General features: G+C 35.8%; 3 protein-coding genes across 4 annotated transcripts; 1 reads left to right on the top strand and 2 right to left on the bottom strand.

The window, feature by feature from the left end:
• The first annotated feature begins 1287 nt into the window (after positions 1 to 1287).
• On the top strand, positions 1288 to 4612 carry LOC141827432 (uncharacterized). The gene is given in 4 exon segments (XM_074714675.1): positions 1288 to 1398; positions 1401 to 1477; positions 1480 to 2478; positions 4297 to 4612. Coding segments are annotated over 4 exon segments (1335 nt in total). The 5' UTR covers positions 1288 to 1304; the 3' UTR covers positions 4462 to 4612.
• Positions 4613 to 5169: 557 nt separating this feature from the next.
• LOC141826222 (uncharacterized) lies at positions 5170 to 14196 on the bottom strand. Of its 2 annotated transcripts, XM_074713473.1 has the most exons (10): positions 14140 to 14196; positions 11705 to 11957; positions 11504 to 11618; positions 9546 to 9730; positions 9269 to 9414; positions 8086 to 8177; positions 6771 to 7129; positions 5895 to 5964; positions 5562 to 5624; positions 5170 to 5491 (listed from the first exon to the last, which is right to left on the bottom strand). In XM_074713473.1, exons 2-10 carry the CDS (start codon positions 11776 to 11778, stop codon positions 5306 to 5308), a joined length of 1290 nt encoding a protein of 429 aa, XP_074569574.1. In that variant the 5' UTR covers positions 11779 to 11957; positions 14140 to 14196; the 3' UTR covers positions 5170 to 5305. The 2 variants fall into 2 exon arrangements, with proteins under 2 accessions (XP_074569574.1, XP_074569575.1); XM_074713474.1 differs by lacking the exon at positions 14140 to 14196 and having other exon boundaries at positions 6780 to 7129; positions 11705 to 13024.
• Positions 14197 to 15578: 1382 nt separating this feature from the next.
• On the bottom strand, positions 15579 to 21316 carry LOC141826220 (putative serine/threonine-protein kinase PBL17). The gene is made up of 6 exons (XM_074713469.1): positions 21070 to 21316; positions 19397 to 19722; positions 18521 to 18656; positions 17393 to 17529; positions 16837 to 16960; positions 15579 to 16413 (listed from the first exon to the last, which is right to left on the bottom strand). Exons 1-6 carry the CDS (start codon positions 21098 to 21100, stop codon positions 15803 to 15805), a joined length of 1365 nt encoding a protein of 454 aa, XP_074569570.1. The 5' UTR covers positions 21101 to 21316; the 3' UTR covers positions 15579 to 15802.

Here is a 21316-nt window from a genome sequence, read left to right as displayed (position 1 = left end):
AAATTATAAAAAGATCAACTCACTATCATATTTGATGTCCGATTTCTAAAACTCTTACCATTCTTACTACTACTTGCTTTTCGTTCTCCTCATCCTCACCGAAATCATAACTTGAACATCAGAGTGGTTTATCGGGACTCCCAGACATCAATCTAATATCTTTCTTCAAATGTGTTTCACATTCGATTCCGATTCAACTCTTCCACCCAACCTCGCCTCCGTGCCCGATCCAAGGATTGTCCACATCGGATAATTCGTTGACTGATAATTTGACCATCAATGGTATTTAGTCGAAACATTAATATTATTAGAGGAATTTTTTTTGATGATTAATGTTGAAATTGAATCCTTAAATAAATAGATCATTATTACATAGAAGTAAGAGAGATACATCAATCTCGATCACCTTATCGATCATCTAAGCAATTCACTCACAATAAAATAAAATAAAAATAAAATCAGAAGAAACCGTGACGAATCAGTAGAGGGAAGAGGAGATGACGAGGCGGCGCGAGCAGCGAGAGCAAGAGTAGTTGCGCTTGATCGTCCGGCTGAGGGGGAGGCAGCAGAGCCACCAGGAGATCTCGACGTCGGCGGCGATGACGGCGCCGCCGCAGTAGGGGCAGCTCCCTGGCGCCTTCTCCGACCCCAACTCCACCTCCTCCGCGCTGTAGACCCACCTCATCAAGCACATCGATAGGTATCCGTCCTCGATCTTTTCGTTGCTTCTCGTAGACCTTCCTTCTTTCTTCCTTCCTCGATCGCGTTATTATTTATTTATAGAGACAGAGCGGAGCGGCGGAGAATTCTAGAGGCTTCTGTTCATGTGACTCTGCGCGTACTTGGAAGATTCGAGCACGCGGACGTGGAACGACAATCAGCGTCGACTGAGTTAGCTAGATATTTGAGAAGATCTTGCTACACCACACTCAAATTGCACGTGGTCGAATTTGGAAAAGGACAATATGTGGGGATAAATAAATGACTCTGTCGAAGAGCCCAATTCTTTGGCCCATTATAAATTGAATAGAATTTCGGCCCATTTAAGGCCCATAACCAAGACATAAAGTTGGGGATGACTGAGTATTTTTAAAATAAACGAACTCCAAACCGAATCAATCAAATTTTTTTTTAAATCAAATAAATTAAATCTTTTAAATTTTTAAAATAAAAATCAAATAAATTAAATCAATAAAATAAAATAATCAAACTGAATTATTTTTAATCAATTAAAATTTAACCGATTTTTTTTGTCGCCTCTAGGTCTATGTATGGCCGGCCGCCACCGCGGGCATCCCTAGACAATGGATTCTTTGGTGGCCAACTACGCTTCCTCCGACGACGAAGAGGAGCAAGGCGGAGCCGAAGGCGATGAGCAACCTACCGACGTCTTCTCTTCGTCTCGTCGCTTCCTCCGCCCAGATCCCTCCCTTCGGATCTCGTATCCAGTCGTCTTGGCGAAGTAGATGACGAGGCTGAGATATTCGCCCCTCCGCTCCGAGATCGGTCTTTTCGGCTCTTCCTCCGCCCAAGCTACCGTCCTCTTCTTTCCGTTCTAGTTCCCTCCGTCTTGGCGAACAAGACGACCATGAGAAAGAGAAAAGCAGGGCATTTTCCACGGGAACGCCTTCCTTATCTCGAAATTTGAAATTTTCGGCTCTTCCTCCACCTAAGAATTCGTCCTCTTCTTCATTGTTTTCTACAATTCCGCCTCCAAAATCCGAAAATTTGGGTCCTGAAAAGTCCATGAATCCCTCCTCTCCTGATCAAAACCCTAATAGGGGTGTCCAATTTAAACTCTCTCCTAATCCATCTGTGCTGAACAATGGGCAATTTGATGATGATGAAGAGGATGAGGATGTCAAGGGGAGGAGCAAAGTGAAGGATTACGCTTCTAGTGTTCCAAAGGCCTCGTCCTCGGCGTCTTTTTCATGGCTTCCTGCCCCCAAAAATACTTTCGGATTAGTGCCATCTTCGGGCTCCGCTTCATCAAGGAGATCCATCGTGGACGCAGATGTCAGTGCCGACAATTCTGGCGGCTTTGCCTCTGTGCATGAGAGTAGTTCTTTAGGGTCCGGGGACTATCAGGCTTACAATGGTGATTGGAGTGCTGCACCTACTGAAAATGCCAACGACGAGACAACATATATGACTATTCCAAGTAATGGTGCTGTTGGCTTGGATCAAACTGGGGCGGAAGGAACAGCTTATTCAGGATTTGATGGTAATGTTGCTACTTCGTATTGGGATCCAAGTTATGGAGGAGCTACTGAATATGGGAGCTATCAGGGGAATTGGTCCGAATGCACTGCTCCAGTTACATCTGATGTTCCGGACATGGGGAAGATTGCCGGTAAGAGAGGGAGGCATGAGATTCCTATGGAAATTTTGGAGGTGAAACAAGATGAGCTGATGAAAAACAGACCTAGGCAGGACCAGACTAAGATGACTGGGATAGCTTTTGGACCATCTTACCAGGTTTGATATTCTGCCATCCCCTTTGTTGATTTAGGATTAATGTGCCATAACTTGCTGAGTTTAACTTATTATCTATATGTTTCATTTGACACTAGATCTCACTAGTAAGTTTATTGTACTTTTTTTTAGTTCCACTGAAACTGAACAAACTGGCTTTCCACTACCTGATACTGTAGTTTCACACGTTAGATTAATTTCTATAGTTATAATGACCATAGATCTTTTCTTTACCTATGCAAGACTACTTTCATGTTTTTTGTTAAGAATCACTGGTTCTTCCTGAGAGATAAATATTCTGACAATCCTGTGTACTTGTATTATGGAACAATGCTATATCGTCATGTGTAGTCGATAAATTCCTCATTTATTTAAAATATATCATAAACATAAATTCCTCATTTGCAGTCTATAAATTCTTACATTTATTTAAATATACCATAAATAAAAACAAGCATATTCATCATGTGTAGTCTATTTCTAACAATTATAGTTGGGATGGAATTCATAAGTTGACTTGTTTTGGAATAGTCAATTGAAAATTTAATGAACACTTGATTAGACCTGCAAGCATTTGTTATTATGTGATATGGTGAAACCCAAGTCAATGGAATCATTCCTAGAGAAGTAAGTGCCTTAAAACCCTTGATTTGCAAGTTAGTCATGTTAAGTGTATTTGGGGCTAACTTCTTCAGTGCTTAGGTGTCCCTCCTACTGGATTTTAGTGGGCGATAAGATTATATTTTCTTGCACAATCCGTGTATGCACTTCTGTTGGCTTAATTTATATGGTAATATTTCATGGTGGAATTTCTCCACTTTAAATTGGAAATTTCCCTGAACTTAATCATAGCAATAACCATCCGCCCTGTTGGGAACCTACAATTGGATGGGTTTTGTTCTGTGAGATCTGAATTCTTCATAGAGAAAACTTGTCAATGCTGTTATATGCATATGTATGACAAGTTTATGACTAAAGGGATGTGGTATTTCTTAGCTACCTATTTAGCATATATCCAGAATATAACTTCTTGAAGTTCAGAACGGAGTAAGCATCCAATATAGGATAAAATGATATTTCAAACTCAGTAAGCATATCCATCTGGTCCATCTCTCAATTCCATTCTGGTTTCAATCTATAATTTGAACTGCCATAATCTTGTGCCAATTCATTACATTGATATAACTGCATTACTAAAATGTTTACTACTTCAAGGTTAATTTGTCAAATTCACACAGGACAAACCATGTGGAATTCAATTTGGCTACATTCATGATATAATTTTGTTCCAAAATCCATAAATTAGGGAAAGCACTAGCTTTTCAATTTTTTTGCAAGCAACCACCTAGTATTAAAGCAATTGATTATTTGTGAGCTAGTGTGCATGTGTGGCTCTAGGTCATACTGAGGCCCCTATCAGGTTGTCATGGTATTTTTATGGGGCAGTACACTTTGTCTGATCTTTGATGATATGTTCAGTTAATTGCTAAATCCTATATTCAAAAATAATTGCCTGCCGTTTAGTGTGTGATGTGAGCCAATTAAGTTTGGTTTCATTTATTACATAGATGGAGTTGTTTTGCTTCTTTTGCTCGGTATGACACCCGATAACCAAGCGGGTACCTGCAATGTTCTTAAATAGATAGAGGTTTTAGCTAACAATCTAGACTTTGAATCGTCTTTGATCAAGTTGATGGCAAGAAATGTTATCAGCACTTATGAGCTATTATAGTCGGAGACAGTGATCTTCATTTTTTGCAATTTTGAATAAACTACAATAACATCCTGTCTAATGTGCTTCTATCTAAACATGCAATGCAGCCTACTACTTCTTCGAGCAAGGGAAAGCCCACAAAGTTGCATAAGAGAAAGCATCAGATTGGGTCACTGTACTTCGACATGAGGCAGAAGGAAATGGAACTCGCCGAACGCCGTTCCAGGGGTCTTCTCACCAAAGCAGAAACACAGGCCAAGTATGGTTGGTGATCATTGTTCTACCTGAGATTTGATCTTGTGAGAATGAATGTTGGTTTGAACGCTTGCTGCTTTTACTACACTGTGCTGTTTTTATGCAAACATGTTTGAACAAATAAAAACATTTTAGTTCATGAAGCTTGGTTTCTCTAACAATTTCGATCCAAGTTGTATACTTGTTTTTGTTGAAATATTATCAGGTTCATCTTCTTATATTGTTTTAGATGATAAGGTTATAGAAAAAAAATCAGTTGATCCGATAATATTTAGAGTTGTCAATTTAGATTAGATTCGATGAATTAGCCTGTCTTGTTAGACAATTTAAATGGATTAGATTTTTTTTTATCAATCAATTTTAAAATAGATGTAGGTGGAATAAGATATTTTTTAAATATAAAATAAAAATAAAAAATTTAATGAGCACGTAACATATTAATCTTAATCTTTAATTAAATTTAAAATTTTTAAAATTATATATATATATATATTATAAATATTTAAATAATATTTAAATATTATAATATTTATTTATTTTTTATGGACTCATGCATATAATTTATCTAATTCATAATTAAAATATAAAAATTATTATTTTTCATATATATATTTTTATTTTTTAGTAGGTTTGTGAGATATTTAATCTGCCGAGATAGTAAGTAGTTGATAGTGCTAAATCTGTTCCCTATTAACCAATTCAATCATGTCCAAAGAGTTAGAAAAGATCTTTCATGCTTTATAAAACGATCAATGTGAGCCATCAATTTACCACATCAGGAGTTCAATTAGCAGACAAATCTACAGAGACAAACATCGAGAAGAATTGGAGGGAAAAAAATGAAAACGAAGTTAACGAACCTCATCTAATCAAGCAAAACTTTTCTTTGAATTCTCCATAACCGACGTTAACAAGACAGAGGCCCTCAGGAGGGGCAGGAGGAGCTGTAGCACGCCTACATGTGGCATCCATCAGCTTAATTAAAGCATCATCATCCGCACCAGCGGCTGCCTCTCTAATGGCAGTTGCCACAATAACACGAACCATCTGCAAAAGAAAACAAGATCATAATGATAATCTCAAACTCTATTATAGCAAATTGGTCTCTCTAAAGTACCTTCCTCAGGAAGCGATTTGCAACGAGCTCCACACACATCACCCTTTGGCAATTTTCATAATCCTAGTGAAGAAAAGTTTGTAACAAGTTTTAGTTGTAAAAATAGAAACTAATTGTAGAATAAACCAGTTAAGTGCACATCTTGATCCAATGACATATTCCAGCATAAGTAAAATCAGAATCACTCATAAATCATGTGCTTGAAGAGAGCGAGTGAACTTGGCATTTTAAGACAAGTAATTTACTATGAGGTAAATCAAATCGAATGAAGAAGAATTTCCAACTAGTTATCTTTTCGGCTTGATATACAATCAGATATGGAAATAAAATAACCTCGAGGTTGCAGCGCATTTTAGTTTCTGCAGCACGAGCATGGAACATAAAGCACTCTGTAGCAGGTCCGCTACAAGAATAAAGAAGAGAACAATAGTCATACATAGATTACAATAACATTTAGTGTGTATATAAAAAACAGGAAAAATCATTTAATGTAAACAGAAATTGCAACTTATACAAGCAAGAATAGATATATTTGGACTAGTACAAGGACTCTCATGATGAAATTACTTTTTTAAAAATAAATAAATAAATCAGGCTATTAGATCTGAAACAGAATCTTTCATATTAAATTAATAATCGATTGTTCTTATCCATAGAGGTGATGGGGGATCATCTATACACATGATCTACTTGCTTAGGGTTCTCCATGGTTGATCATGACAGGTGAAGCTCAATGAGTGTCAAATTAAATTGCCTAATGACCAAAAGAAAACGCAAGCCCAAGGATGTGAATGACAAGCTGATTCTGCAGAGATATGTTTAATATTCAAGTATAAATGCAAGCATGGACACCGAAATATGTTCTTTAATAATTGTGTAATTTGACAAGGATGACTTGCTTTATAAATGTGAGAAGTGAAGTCAATCTAGAGCAGTCACAAAACAGAAAGAACATTACTGCTGCTCCAAGCTAGACTAGCAGTTTCTAAGAGTTGCAAAAAAATTCCTAATCTCATATTTATGGTCAATTAGAAAAAAAAACTTATCAAAAAAAAACATGTCATCCAGTGATATCCTTACTAAACCACACCTTAAGCACACTTCCTCTCAATCACTTGCATTCCATATGGCATCTTTTGTCCTTACAAAAAATATTTGGTTCATGTCAGAGTCTGTTTCATTTAGTATTTTTATGTGATAAAGAATAACCTCTCTAACCTGCTTCTTGAAGCTTTTGTATCACGTGCAAACATTTTGTATGATAATGACTTTCCTTCAAGCTGTTGTAGGAGTCGGTCCACCTTGCTTATACTAAAGCTCCTTGGTTTTAATTCAGAAATACCTGGGTGGTCATCTTCATTTAGATGGGAGAAAGTTAATTGCTGCTCTTTCTCAACTGGATGGTTTTCCTGCAGTTCATTCATCTGATCATCTTCACACCCAATGGAGCTATTTGACCAGTGCCTTTCAAAACAACTTGAGATTAATTCTTCATTATCATTAAGGGGAAGAATGTAAAAGTATCGCCTCCATGTAGCTGCAAAATTGGGATGAAATACACGTGAAACCTGAAGAAGAATGTTTTTCCATCAGAAAATTAAATATAGATACAACACCGAACGAAGCCTATTAATCAGATTTTAAAATGTGATTAAAAATGGATCTTTCCTAGGAAAAAAAAAACAATTTTCCACTTAAACAGAAAAGAGACACAAAAATGAAACAAAGAAATGTTAAGGCGTTTACTCACGCTGAAGAATAATAACCACTAAAATAGAGACAAGCATCAAGTAGGTAAAGGTTGAGAAGCAGGATGTTCACAAAAGAAGACACTTAGACAGAGGATTAAATTGATAAGATATTATCCTTGTTCTGAGAAGATTATCATTTGTAACTTTAATATATATGTAACCTTCACAATTTCTCTTCATTTGTCACAAACTTAAGCATCCCGTGATATCTTCAATTTGAGGGAGAGTTCAGAAGACTATATTCAAGAAAATTTAACTCTTTTGAAAATAAGAATAAGATCACTTGTCAACTTTAATCTAAAGCACTGCATTATTGAAGTCACAACTCTTGCACTAGTAGTACTAGTAGGTCATCTTGGTTAGAAGTCTTAGTCAATCTTGTTTTTCTGAGTGAAAATTTACTATTTTCTATAACAAGAAAAACATAAATCAATGTCTATGCTGAAGTCGTACATATAAGAGCAACTTATCTATTATTAACTGATAGACTTATTCTTCTCAACAGGCTTCAAACAACTACAAATAAATTATCAACTCACAAGCCATATTTAGAATGCATATAGGAATGCTTTCCAAAGTACTTTTAGGCCTCAAAGCCCTTTGGAATGCTAATGATAACATTATATGATAAACTTGCTCTATAAAGCAAGATTCAAAGACAATTACCAAAGTAAACTCCTTTAGTTTAGACAACACAACTTTAGCCTGTTAATATAAAAGAAACCTTAGTCTCTGACTACTTCAATCAGTGATTATAATATAAAGAAACCTACCCCAGTGACTTCCAAAGCTCTGATCTTTCCCGGAGCTACTTCATTGATGCTATGTATTATATCTCCACAACTGACATCCTTTCTCCAGGTATCTAGTTAATTGTAAAAGATGTAATTAGGCAGATATAGATAAAAAGTTTGCATTTCTATGATTAAAAAGTGAAATCAACTTTCATTTCAATGACAAATAAAATGATCCTATATATGAAAATTCATAAATCATTTATTCGAATAGAAAGAGCATCAAGTGTGCAGCAAAGAGACTGGTGATTCAGAGAAAAAGAGAGATCTGCAGGTTCCTTACAAATGTTCACATGCATATCTGCCTACAGGAACTCATTGGTTCCACTATTCAGCGAATTGAATCTCCAGTCTATTGCAGATAGTAATAGTGCCCAGTAAAAAAAGAATTTTCCCTCCAATTAGTATTATGTACTGAATTATATTGAATTGGATAGTAAAAACATTTAAAACTCAGATAACATTTTCATGAAGCAAAACAAGCTGAATAGAAGCAGCAAAAATCCTGTTAACATACTACTGCTGCATATGAGCAAGCAGAATAATTTTCCTGATGTAAGTTAACAACAGCATATGAAAAACCAAACCAACTTTTAGGTGTGATGTTTACAATAGATAGACTCAGATCAATCAGCCCACATCTGGAATTATAACCAACAGAAGATTTGATGGATTTCAGTGCTATAAGAGAAGGAATCTTTAAATGGTTTACCTATCTTTGAAATTAGCAACTCTGGGAGCAAAAAAGAACAAAGACAAAAAGGTGGGAACAATTCAAAGAATCTTGCTTTCTTTGTACTGGAACCAGACTGCATGCCTAAATAATATTGTCCCCACCTTCTGTTCTTGAAGTGTATCATGGTTTTGCCAAACTCTATTGTACAAATAACTGCACTGCATCTAGACAAACTTCCCAAAACGATCAATGATTTCATTCAGCATAGTGCACTACATGCTATCTCTCTCAAAAACAGATGCCAAGAATATCATATACATATGCTTGAGAATGCAGAAACTTAAAAGGAAGAGACTCTGGAATGATATTCCCATGTACATAATTCGAAAGACAGCATGTGATTGAATACCTATTTAGGTTTAAAATAAATAAAATGTATGACAGGTAAAATGCAAAACAAATATATATGACTGAAGTTGAACTAACAAAATGAACAAACTTGTTGCAGTGCAGTCACTCCCTTGTCTGTGCGTCCAGCAACAACAGCACATCCTTCAACAGGCATGGACTTCTCTTTTAATTGCTTAGCTTTGTTCTCATCAACAAACCTGCCAAGACATTGTTCTACAACTCTGTAGAACAAAAGAAGAAAATCATAAATAGACAAGCTGAACCACCATTGGAAGTTACAGTAGGTATCCTTCTCGAATGAAATAGCTAATACAACCAAACAACTGTGCATCATTACTGTCACACAGCTTACCCTTGAACAGTGTGCAAACCAGGCTGCTTTTGCCACCCATCAAATGACTCTCCATGATATGACAAGACAATCTTAAATGTTATTCTTTCCCATCTTCCTGTCCTTGCTTTAACAGGTTCAGTAACTTCAGTTGATATATCACAGTCACTATGAGAATCCACCACAGCATCAGTTGGCCTATGATTCTGCAGAAAAAGGCCATATATATAAATATATTTTAAGATCAACATGTTTCAACATGGATTGTAACCATAATTTTTTTTTTCAAAAAAGGATAGAAGATTGAGGATGAAGGTGGGCAATGCAGACTGCCAATTTCAACATGATAGTTCTAATAAAACAAATTCATTAGGATGCCACTTGATGAGCTCCATATAATACAGCATAGGTTGTTGATATTCAACATATGCCAAATGTAGAACTACTCGAATATCACATAAGGTTGGTTCACACACCTCAAGTTGTCCTTAGCTCCACCCATGTGACAACTACTCTCTACCTAACTAGATTATACAACAAGATCTATATCCTTTGAGGATAAAAGCATAATGGATAATGGTGAAACTCATACATTCATATCCTCTAAAAATGGAGAGTGCATGAATGAAACCTGAAAATGGTGTTATAAAAACTTGTCAGTATAGTCAACAAATTCATTAACTTTTTTACAGTGAACTATTGTAAACTGGGTAGCACATGCTGAGCTAAAAGAAAAAAGTCTGACTCTATGTGTGAATTTGCAAACATGTTATTGGGATAACTACTAGAGTTGCCACATCATGGATAAACTAATTAATTTATATCATTTATCAAATATATTAACTAATTAAATAAACCTTTTGAATTCTCCTGGTAGAAAGCCTCAGACAGTATGTTAGCAAGAGGATTTTACTGAGAGAAATGATTTCTTATTTTCTTTCATTAAAATTCATGAGCATTAACATGGAAACAAAAACAATCAGCATTCAATTTTGTTTTCTTTGGGATTGTATCTATTACATCATTCCTCTGATACTCTCATATCTCTATTCTCTCTAGCTTCTTTCCCTATATCACTTCCCCTAAATTCTTTGGCATAGGAGCATTTTCATGATTTGCCCTCGATAATTCTTGCATCTCCATCTGTGCATCAGTAAAGACGGCCACAATACATTACTCTTGCCTACTATATTTTTCTATTGGATTATATTTTTTCTAACATATTTACATATTTCTTCTCAATGAACAATTTAGTCATGATAATACCATCTAGCTCAAAATATCACACACTGAAGTTAAAACTTTAACATTTAACAGTACTCCTAGATATTATGATCATTTAACAAACATAATCATAATAGAGCAATAGCATGCATATGGTGTTCATATGTATTTGTATGTCCATTTAAATACATTTACATTTTTTAATTATAAGTATTCTTTGCAAAGGAAAATGCCCACACTAGTAAGCGATACAGAACATTGGAGAACCAAAATGCCTAGACCTTATAATTCTGCATAGAAGGATATATTTGCAAACTCTATAAGTAAAAGCTTCAGAGCAGGCCAAGCCATCAAAAGTTCTTCTCTAGGCAGCACAGCTCTTATCCACAGAGAATATCTCATTTTATGGTTGAATTTTTGGAATTTAAGGTTCAATGCCAGATAAAATTAACATAGTAATTTCATATTAAGAACTAAACTGATAGTAGATCAAAATGCAAAATTTGATTTTGTAACATATGATCATCTTACAGCATGGGACTTAACCAAGCATACTGATAGAAACAAGATCCATTCAACAAAAAAGACTATGAAATCTGGTATTTTCAAATGAACTTTAGCTTAGCAATTAATTTGGCAAAGGAAAGTACTTGCATTTAAAAGAATGGATAGGAAACATTTTGTCTTTCCTCCCTATTACTTCAGTTCCCAATATCACCATAAAACCTTGAAGTACAAGTGGGCATAAATTTTACCTCAGAGGGGAATAGGCTATAGAGTGAGGAAGCACCCTTCCCGCTGCTCACCAAATTTTCATAGAAATTCACCACCTTTTGCCATGGCCTTGCATAGAGATACTGGTAACACTCCCTATTTCCAACCAAAAAAAAAAGAGCTCCAATCTTTACCAGTGCAAAGAAAAAGACATTGAGTGGACAAAAATGATCCCTAGGCACCTTGTGGTCCATCTGGAGAGGCGACAAGCATCGGTATGGTTGTAGTGGTAGTACACCTTGGTGCTCTTCTCCATGACACTTAGACAGCCACGCTTTGACCCAATTGGATAGCTTATCAACGATCTTGGCAATAATGAGCTCTTCAAAATGGCAGGATTGGTTTCTACTAGCACCTCAAACTAGAATTGGAGTATCCTTCCTATGGATCCATTGTCTTGATAAATTCTATTTGTGTAAACTTACTAGGTATAAACTGTAGCATCATAAGAATTAGTTTCATCAAACTATCCATCACAATCTACAATATTGATCATTGCTTTTCCCATCTTGAAATAATATTTTGGTTGATCCCCAACAAACCAGATTAACATATTAATTAGCAAATAGCTTAGCTCATTTATTTATTTAATTATCACCTCAATAACTATGACAAGCAAAGAAATACATTCACAAGTTTCCAAGCATAGAAATCTTTGTTCCATGCAGATCTCCATATTCTTAATCCTACTTTCCAATCCTGCAGCTCGCCATTGCTGCCATTTCTTCTAGATCTCGCTCTAACATCCATAAATTTTCATTGTTTCATTGCATATCAACATATCAGCATGCTCTCTACGTATATAGCACTTGTAGCTCTTGCTCTGGCACCATGTTGATGGTGCAAAGCTGCAAGCAAATGGTGGAAAGCAACAAAGCCCAATATTGTGCAAGGTTAGTGGGTTTCTCATTGTTGTTAGGTAGAAATGGAGTAAAAACAGCCTAAGAGGTTGAAGGCATAAAGGATAGAGTGGTGGGTTGGTGAATAGCAGCGACAAGGGAGCCAATAGATAGGCTAATAGAGGATGTTTTGCAGATCAAGAACAAGTAAGAGCGTAGAAGGCACCGAACGCAAGAGTTGGCGAGTGGCAATTTAAGCAGGGGATTGATAGAAGAAGAAAGACACCAAATGCAAGAGTTTGGCGAGTGGCAATTTAAGCAGGAGATTGATAGAAGAAGAAAGGCTTTGTGATCATAATTATAAAAATTGGACCAGAAATCTAAGCAGACAAGCTCCAGGTCACTGGCATAGTGTCACACCTGTGGATCAATTGGTTGAACAGCATGTCAACTCAGATATTGACCCGGCCAAGGTCATTAGTCGGACCGACCTAGATCCCCAAATTAAGCAGCAAATTACTGATTTTCTGCAATTATCTTTGGTGACAATTAAAAGCAAATCAACTATATCTCAAAATACAAATCAAACTATTCTACAACAAATTGATAAGACAAAAACAAATTGGATGAATTACAATTTTTAAAATTAACATGCAAGTAGATTAACAAGAGCACATTAGAAAGCAAAAATGAAAAAAAAAAAAAAAAAAGAATGAGTTTGATCCTTAAGGCATAAAGCAAAGAATCAGCAACCCATGATGAATCCTGTATGGATCAACCTCTAAGCTGGTACATCAAAGTTGCAGTTAACCCAGCTACACAGCAAATTAAAGTGGTCTGAAATTGATTATTGCTGCCCTATTTAGTTCCAGTGCTGATCTACTTAATCACTATATAATATCCTATCCTTATTACTGACCCATCAATTCAATTTAGAATCTGGGTCCTATTTCTCAATTCTCAAAGTTCAGTTTCAACTCAATCCCAACTTTCGATCCAATTATGCTTCCATTTCCCGATTCTAAATGGTCATCTCAACTCAATTCTCAATCCACACTGTATAATCCATTGCCGTAAAATGTTTGAACTGACACAAATATTGAAATAAGTTAATGTCACGTGTCATACGCATGGTTAGCCACAAGAAGCTTCACGGCCTTTAATATATAGGTATACAATGGTTGTCAATCAAAATGGGAATTCACATATTCAATATGGATGCTTTCGGTTCACATAGCTAATCTGATCATGCTAATCTTGCATCTGACCAAGTGAAATTTATCCGAGGAATCAATTGAGGACCTGTAAATAAATGGCTAAGTTTTAAGGTATATGATAATAGTCCATAAGTTTATTAAATATTCCTGGAGACTAAAATGCAAACAAGTTGGTTGAATAAGCAAATTCACCGCAAGCTCTAGATATGGATTTGGTTTTCTCTACTTCTTCTCAAGGAGGAACCTCTAGGTATAGTCTTGAAGGTAGAAGACGACATAGTCTTTCCTACAGTTCTAACCCAATCACACCGAATCAACTATCAGAGAACTACTGAGAAGAGAAGTGGAGATTGCTTCATGCAACAGAAGAACTTAAAACGGGAAATGGTGCCGCTACCACTGCTACCGAGAAGGTAAAGGAGGCAGTAGTTAGAAAATTCAATCTATCGAGGATAGGATCTGATCCGCGTGCAATGGAGATGCCAACCACCAAGCAATTACAAAAATGAACAATTTGATAAGAAAACTAATAGACACAGCAAAATGCTAATAAAAAATAACCTTATGATCGATCACCGGCGGCGTGGAGAAGCGGAGAACCGACGGCGAGACGCGGTGAATACCGGAGGTGGTGGTGATATCGGCGGTCTTAGTGTTCGGCGGCAGGTGACGGGGCGATGAGGGCCAGGGACGGAGAAGAGAATTACAGAGGGGCGTCGGAGCGTCAGTAGGGTTAGGAATCAGATATAGTTACAAAAATTGAAAACATCAAATGTCAAATATACCCCTTATTTCTAATTATACCCTTTATTTCATAGTTATGAAAGAGGACTGTTTTGTCATTTCAAGATCTGAGTGAAAAACCAGAGCGGTAGCCAGTGTCATTCTTTAATCTCATTAGTGTTTCCAGTATGCATTTGAAGGAATTTTTTATATTTTATAATAATATTAGTGTTTTCACTATGCATTTGAAGGAATTTTTTTAATTTTATAATAATAAAGTTGGGCAAAAATTTTTTAAAAAATCATCAAAATTTCATTTTAATTTTTTTTATTAAAATACATCTTAGTTACATGTAAAATGATAAAATTATCCTCCCATATTATTCCTATTGTTATCCCATCTATATTTTTCTGTTTAAATCTTGAATAGATCAGAATATTATAACAATTATGAAATCATAACTAAAACAACTGTATAATAGTTATAGTTTCGTAACTACTACAACTGAACTACTACATAGTTGTAATAATTATAATTTCATAACTGTTATAACTACAACAATTATAACAGTCACGATTTCGTAATTACTACAACTATAATAATTGTAACAATTACGATTTCATAGCTGTTACTGCAATTGCAATAATTGTAATTTATAGTTATAGCAATTATGATTTTATAACTGCTATAATTATAACAATTGTAGCGGCTATAAAATCATAACTGTTATAATATAAAAAATAATTAAAATAAGAGGTCTAAAATTCTTTGGAGCCTTCAAAAAATCTTTAAATGATGTTTATTGAGTCTAAGACTAGGCCATTGTGGGTTACATTCGATAATAAATGTAAATCTTTGAACGAGTTTTAATTCATAGTTCAATCTGAAAAAAAAAATTATGACATTTCAAAGTTTATTTAACATTAACAATTATAACAATTACGATTTCACAACTATTACAATGTGCTCAATTCATTTAAAATTTAAACGAAAAATATAAAAGAAAAAAAATAATAATAATAATAATAAGAATAATTAAGTAATTATATATGCGATGAGATATTTTTTAATAATTAAGTAATTATACTGTTTGAATATTTGCCCAATAAAGTTTGATTAAGTCATTTTATTTTATTTTTTTATGAGTTAAAAGACATTTTTGTTAGTGTCATGAATCTCAAAATATTCTTAAAACATCAGGATTAAAAGAGGAGGATTGAAATAACAATAAGAAGAAGAAGAAGAAAAGGCCATGCTGAAATGCTTAAACCTGTCATTGAGAATTGTCAAATGCTCATACATCACAGAATGATCTTACTAATAAAATATTACATCTCAGGTTTGTGATATCTTCCTATTTCCAAGAATTGGGGACGAACAGATTCCTCCCCCAAATGAACATGTATGAAAGAACTCGACTCTCGTGTGTTAAAACAATAAAATCTAGTAAACAAGAGCTAGCAAATATATGCAAATGAAAAGCAATTGATGTCAAAAGTCCTACGCCGTGTTGATATTTGCCCTTGGAATTCGATTATGATCTGTGGATTTCATAGTCGATCGATGTCGATCGGACTCAGGTGAGGGACTGGACTGACTGAATTCCAAGGGAGGTGGTGGTTCACTATTGCTCCTGCAATTTCCAAACTTGTTCCTTTCAGAATGATGCACACTCGATTCATTTGCTCCATTCACAGTTGCATTGTTCTTCTCCAAATTACTATGACTTGGAGCTTCTTTCGGAACCTCATAGAGTGTCACGGCGCAGTCACTGTACTGAAACAGAAAATCTTCCCTGCTCTCAGGCAGGTTTTGAATGTTCTCAAGGGTCTTAACCACCTCGTTCATAGCCGGGCGGCCTTTCGGGTTTTGGCTGAGGCATCGATGTGCCAAACTAGCCACCTCAGTAGCAACTCTGTTAGAATATTGCCCTTCCAGTCTTGAATCCAAGATCTTCAGCAACTTCCTGTTATGGATGAGGAGTGGTCGAGCCCACTCGACTAGATTTTGTTGTCGGTTTGGACGGCTTTTGTCCACTGCTCTTCTCCCCAAAAGCATCTCAAGCAGCACAACTCCAAAACCATAGACATCACTCCTTGCAGTTAAATGGCCTGAAAGGAATCAAAACCAGTATCATATATGTATCAACTTCTACTTTCACATTACAAAAACATAATAATATGATGCAAGACTAGAAGATAAACAGAAATAAAATATCTAAAAGTTTATCCATCTTGCACATTCATTAAAATAGTACCCGATTGATTACATTGATTTCGATGTCTGCATTATATTGAGGTTAAACCACTGCACTGATATGATATTGTTAAGCAGATGGATCGAGTAAAAGAAAAGTAGTTTTGTCACAAATATATCAAAGGCAAATGTGATCGAACTTTCAGTATTTTATTTACTAGATACTGAAAGCATATCACTCACCCATGCATTGTAAGACGTATCAGCCAGTGACTTGAGAGAGAGTTACTGGTAAGGTTTAACGAGCATAACTGGGATTGTGCTTTGGGAAGACTCACCAGTCATTATATACTCAGGGGCCGCATATCCATATGTGCCCATGACCCGAGTCGAAACATGAGTTTGGTCGCCCATAGGGCCTTCCTTTGCAAGGCCGAAGTCTGAGAGCTTCGCATTATAATCCTAACAAAGTTAAAAACTGTATCAGACAGAATGAGAAGACATCTCAAATGAACCTAATGGTGTTCAAACATGAAAAATACTACAGTTAGTTCGAAGCTACAAATAGAATAATGGAAAAAATATTTTCATGACCTAAACCAACTTAGTCTTGGTAGGAAGGCAACCTTTAAACGAAAAAATGGGGTTGAATTATTGCTGAACTACAATTACGTATTTAAAAACCAATGAATTTTCAGAATATTAATTCTTTTTTGTGTAATTATTTATCCACTAGAGGTATAATAGTGTTCTTACCCTATGAGATTTCATCAAGGCATTTGAAATATTGAACATCAACTTTAATAACAAGAAATTTACTATATTTATTCCTATTATCCTTAGATTACTATAGCCCACCTAATACCCAGTGCAATTGGTATAAAAAGGACAAACCGCATCTAGTAATATATTTGATGTTTTGAAGTCACGATAAATGATGGATCGTTCAGCTCCATGAAGAAAGGCAAGTCCTTTTGCTGCACCAATGGCAATTTTCATCCGAGTGGACCATGGCATTGTAAGGCAAACCCCTGTCAAGAAGAAACCTAAACTTGGTAAATAAACAATGTAACTAAACAAGATTTGAAATTTTTGTCACCATGTTGTTGGACGCTACTCTGAAGAATAAACAGCATAAGAAGCTGGTGTTCATATAGTAGCAGCCTAGATTGTACTCTCTGTATTTAATTTCTCTTTTAATATCAGTGCTCTAGTCTGCAACTTACCCAAGTGTGGAGGAAGGTATCAACAAAATTGAGGTAAGTACACAGATAACGGCGCCAAAATTTTCAACTGAACTACTATTTATAGACGAGGACACTGAGATGCATGTATGCTGATAATTGAATATTATACAGACCATTTATCAGAAGATTAATCTAATGGAAAAAAACTTAAGGTAAAGGCATTATAGGCATCTCTAGACGTGGTGGAAAGACACATTTAGTTAATATAGCTTAGTATCAAATAGGAAAAGTTAGCCAAAGTATAAACAATTAAATAACCTTAAAATTTATTAATGATATTTATGCAAACAAAGTTCAATGCGAAGGATTAACAGCATTGAACCAAATAATCTGAGAATACAATTTGTTCCTTGTCACACAAAGACAATCACATGGATAAATGTGCAGAGCAGAACAAAAATTCTATTATACATGTATAAAGATATTTCTCTTTGTATCTAACTTCTGCTAAAATCTGCGTTATATGGAGAACAAAGAGAATTAAGGGTAGGCAGTATAACTGCCTACAAATCTGTTTATAGTACTTGGTTTATGCTACACAGTTATAACTAGTGTTTATTAGTAAGATTGAAGCAAGAGATAGATGCATATCTTGCTCATTAGTAACCCATTTGACGAACTTGTTGATGTTGCACTTTTCCACATATTTTGTCCAATATCAAGATATGGGGAGGTGGCTATAAATGGCCATTAACTAAATATGTAAAATCAGAAGTTAGTGATCCTTGTTAATTAAACTAATTGCATGATAATAAATAAAAACATAAGTATTTACTTCGGAACAGGTGCTTTTCAAGGCTTCCACAAGCCATATACTCGTATACTAGCAGCCTATGGTTACCCTCACAGCAATACCCAATAAGTTTGACAAGATGCGGGTGACTTAGTTGCCCCAGATAGTTAACTTCTGCCTGAAAAGCAAAAGGTGAACTCATTTTATAATACTATCATAAAAGCATAAAAAAAATACTATGGAAAACATGTGGCTTCAATATCTTCTAATATTTGTCACAGGAAACATCAGAATATGTACTTCTACAAACATAGTAAATGTAAAATTCAGCCAAAATGCTTTAGAGGTATAGTTCTAGGGATTCCATACTAATTTACATATTTAGATATGCATTTTTAAAAATAAGAACCTGATAAAATCCTTTAATTACTGAATAAACTTAAATGGCCAATCAACTTTTATGTAACAAATAATTCTCAAGGCGCCATAGTAGCTTCCATTTGCATACCTAGTCAGACAGGGATCTTAACCTACAGCTATGATCCGAAAAATATGATCATTTAATTATTGCGTGACCCATACAGGATTAGCCTGAGTACAACTGTTGTCTTTTCAGTACCAGCACTGGTGGCACAAAAAATGAGGGTAAAACTAATTTCTGATAGCCTTTGGGGAATACTAGAGCATTTGTGGTTAGCTGAGTTCTAAGATTATCAAAGTTCCAGTCATGTCTCATCCATTGAGGTTTAAAAGTCACCAAAAGAATAACAATGTACATGTTCATTAGCAAGGGCAAAAGATTGTGGATGATTAAGCAATTTATTTTTTGCCATGCTCACCAGCTCTTTGCACTCTATGGGAGGAAAAATGATGGAAAAGAAATTAGCTGTATAGAACTGCAAATCAGGGGAACATTACCAGCCATTCCTTGTCCCCTTGTAGACCATTCGGATTGAGCTCTTTCACAGCAACTTGAGTGGACTCAAAATCTGGCCTCACATTCTCATCAATGACACCTTTATACACAACTCCAAAACCACCTTCTCCAAGAATTTGATCTGGTCGAAAATTTCTGGTAGCTGCTCTCAATTCACTATAGGTAAATATGTAGACATTTCCATATCCAGAAACCAGAAGGTCATTCACATCCTTTGGAGGAGCTAGTGTACTTGCACTGCTGCTCTGTGATGAAGTGGTACTTTGCTTTGCTGGACATAGAGATGCAGCAGCTTTGCCTATTTCAACTGGCAATATCGGAAGATAAATCAGAACTCAAACTTATAGTGAAGTCATGCAATATATATAATGACAAACTGTATAAACAAACAGATCATGGTGTGATAAGACCATTCATCAAAGTTAAGGAGGAAATCAAACAGATTCATCATAGCTATAGAGTGCAACACTTGTCTGGCATCATGTAAACCAAGCTATGTGAATATGCCATCTAGCTTATTGGTTCCTCCAAAATTGGTTAGGTACATGATGTAGCTTTCAAGCACCAATCTTAGACCCGTGCTAATAGGCACAATAGACCTTCATTAACACAGTTAACTAAGAAATTACCCTGACATCCTATACTTTCTCTCTTAAACGATATTTTGGGCATGATATCTGAGAGTTGAGAAAATCTATAAAAGAGAGCAGTCTATTAGACTTTTGTTTTCTAAAAAAATATACTTACAAGTTCTGCAAATTCTTTCTTTCAATTCTCCAATTGATCAATACTAAAGCATGTCTTGCTATAAAATCCATGGATTAGTATATGTATGCTTTAATAGAATTTTGAACTATTAAAAAAAGTAGTAACAAACCCAATGAAATATCTGTTTCATTTTGTGTTGAGATTGCATTAAGAGCATCAAATGATTCTGACAAATCATAAAAGAAACAAACAAAAAGTCATGCATAGTTAATTTTAGCTAAATTGTGGCAAGTACTTCATCTTGATTGTTACTGAATAAGCAAATACTGATCTATATCGTGGCATTTTTTTTATCATGGAACTTCTGCAGTATCTTCAGCACTCCTTTGGTCCTGTTAATACATCTCGTGCCATTAGCTGCAGGTAATGATTGACATCTACATGCACTAGCTTGTTGGCGACAATACCAGAACCCAGAAGACACGTATAAGAGACGAAGCTACCGTGACAGTCCAAAAATATTTGCTTAGCTATCACAAAGCATTGCAGAGAGAAAAACCTCTAAGATTATTTTGCTTCTTGTGATGCTTGGATCATTCAGGTTACATAATCCCCTTCTACGACCACACCCCTACCAGAAAGTGAACAAAAACAAGGATTATTATGGTCAATGCAGCGGGAAGTGTTCGTTTGCGATGGATGAGCTAAAAACGCCACTAAGCGAGCGAAAAATGTTAAATTTCCAGCACATACGACTCAGGAAATTAATCCCGCTTTCCAAACGTCATCAAAACTAGCAGTCAAAAGGCCGAACAGGCGAAATTTCTTAGTAAGCACACAAGTTCAGTCAAATCTCTGCAGATCCTTCCGTCCACGACTGGAGAAGATCCAGCAATTACCGAAGAAAAAACGAACCAAAAGACCAACTTTTGCATAAAATGCTTACGCTGGTTCTCCAAGGACATGCAAGAACCCATCGATCTCGAACTAAGCCCCGGCCTCTTCCTCGCCCCTGGGCGGGCGCAATCTCCTACGAGACCATGACGCCGATCTCCAAGGGCCAAACTGCCCCAAGTCCCGATCCGCGTCGGCGAGCTCGAGATCGAGCACCTGCTGGTCCCCAAGTCTCAATCGCAAGAATCTCACAATCAAAAGTAGGAATTTTCTTGCGAAAAAGAAAGGGGAGAAAGCTG

This window comes from Curcuma longa, chromosome 4 (assembly GCF_044706935.1).
Source record: "Curcuma longa cultivar G26 ecotype Majalengka, Jawa Barat chromosome 4, ITB_CL_G26_1.1, whole genome shotgun sequence".
Classification (NCBI taxonomy): Eukaryota; Viridiplantae; Streptophyta; class Magnoliopsida; order Zingiberales; family Zingiberaceae; genus Curcuma; species Curcuma longa.
This window is presented reverse-complemented; position numbering and strand designations above follow the sequence as displayed.

Excerpts from the sequence above, each read along its gene's own strand:
- LOC141826222 (XM_074713473.1), bottom strand. The coding sequence starts at position 11,778 with ATGGAGAAGAGCACCAAGGTGTACTACCACTACAACCATACCGATGCT. Across the intron at positions 8,178-9,268 it reads GCAACAAGTTTGTTCATTTT|ATACCTGGAGAAAGGATGTC; the intron begins GTTAGTTCAACT and ends ACAATTAACTAG. Across the intron at positions 5,625-5,894 it reads AAATGCGCTGCAACCTCGAG|GATTATGAAAATTGCCAAAG; the intron begins GTTATTTTATTT and ends TTTCTTCACTAG.
- LOC141826220 (XM_074713469.1), bottom strand. The coding sequence starts at position 21,100 with ATGGGTTCTTGCATGTCCTTGGAGAACCAGC. Across the intron at positions 16,961-17,392 it reads CAAATATATTACTAGATGCG|GATTATAATGCGAAGCTCTC; the intron begins GTTTGTCCTTTT and ends TAACTTTGTTAG. Across the intron at positions 16,414-16,836 it reads CCCTGAGTATATAATGACTG|GCCATTTAACTGCAAGGAGT; the intron begins GTGAGTCTTCCC and ends GATTCCTTTCAG.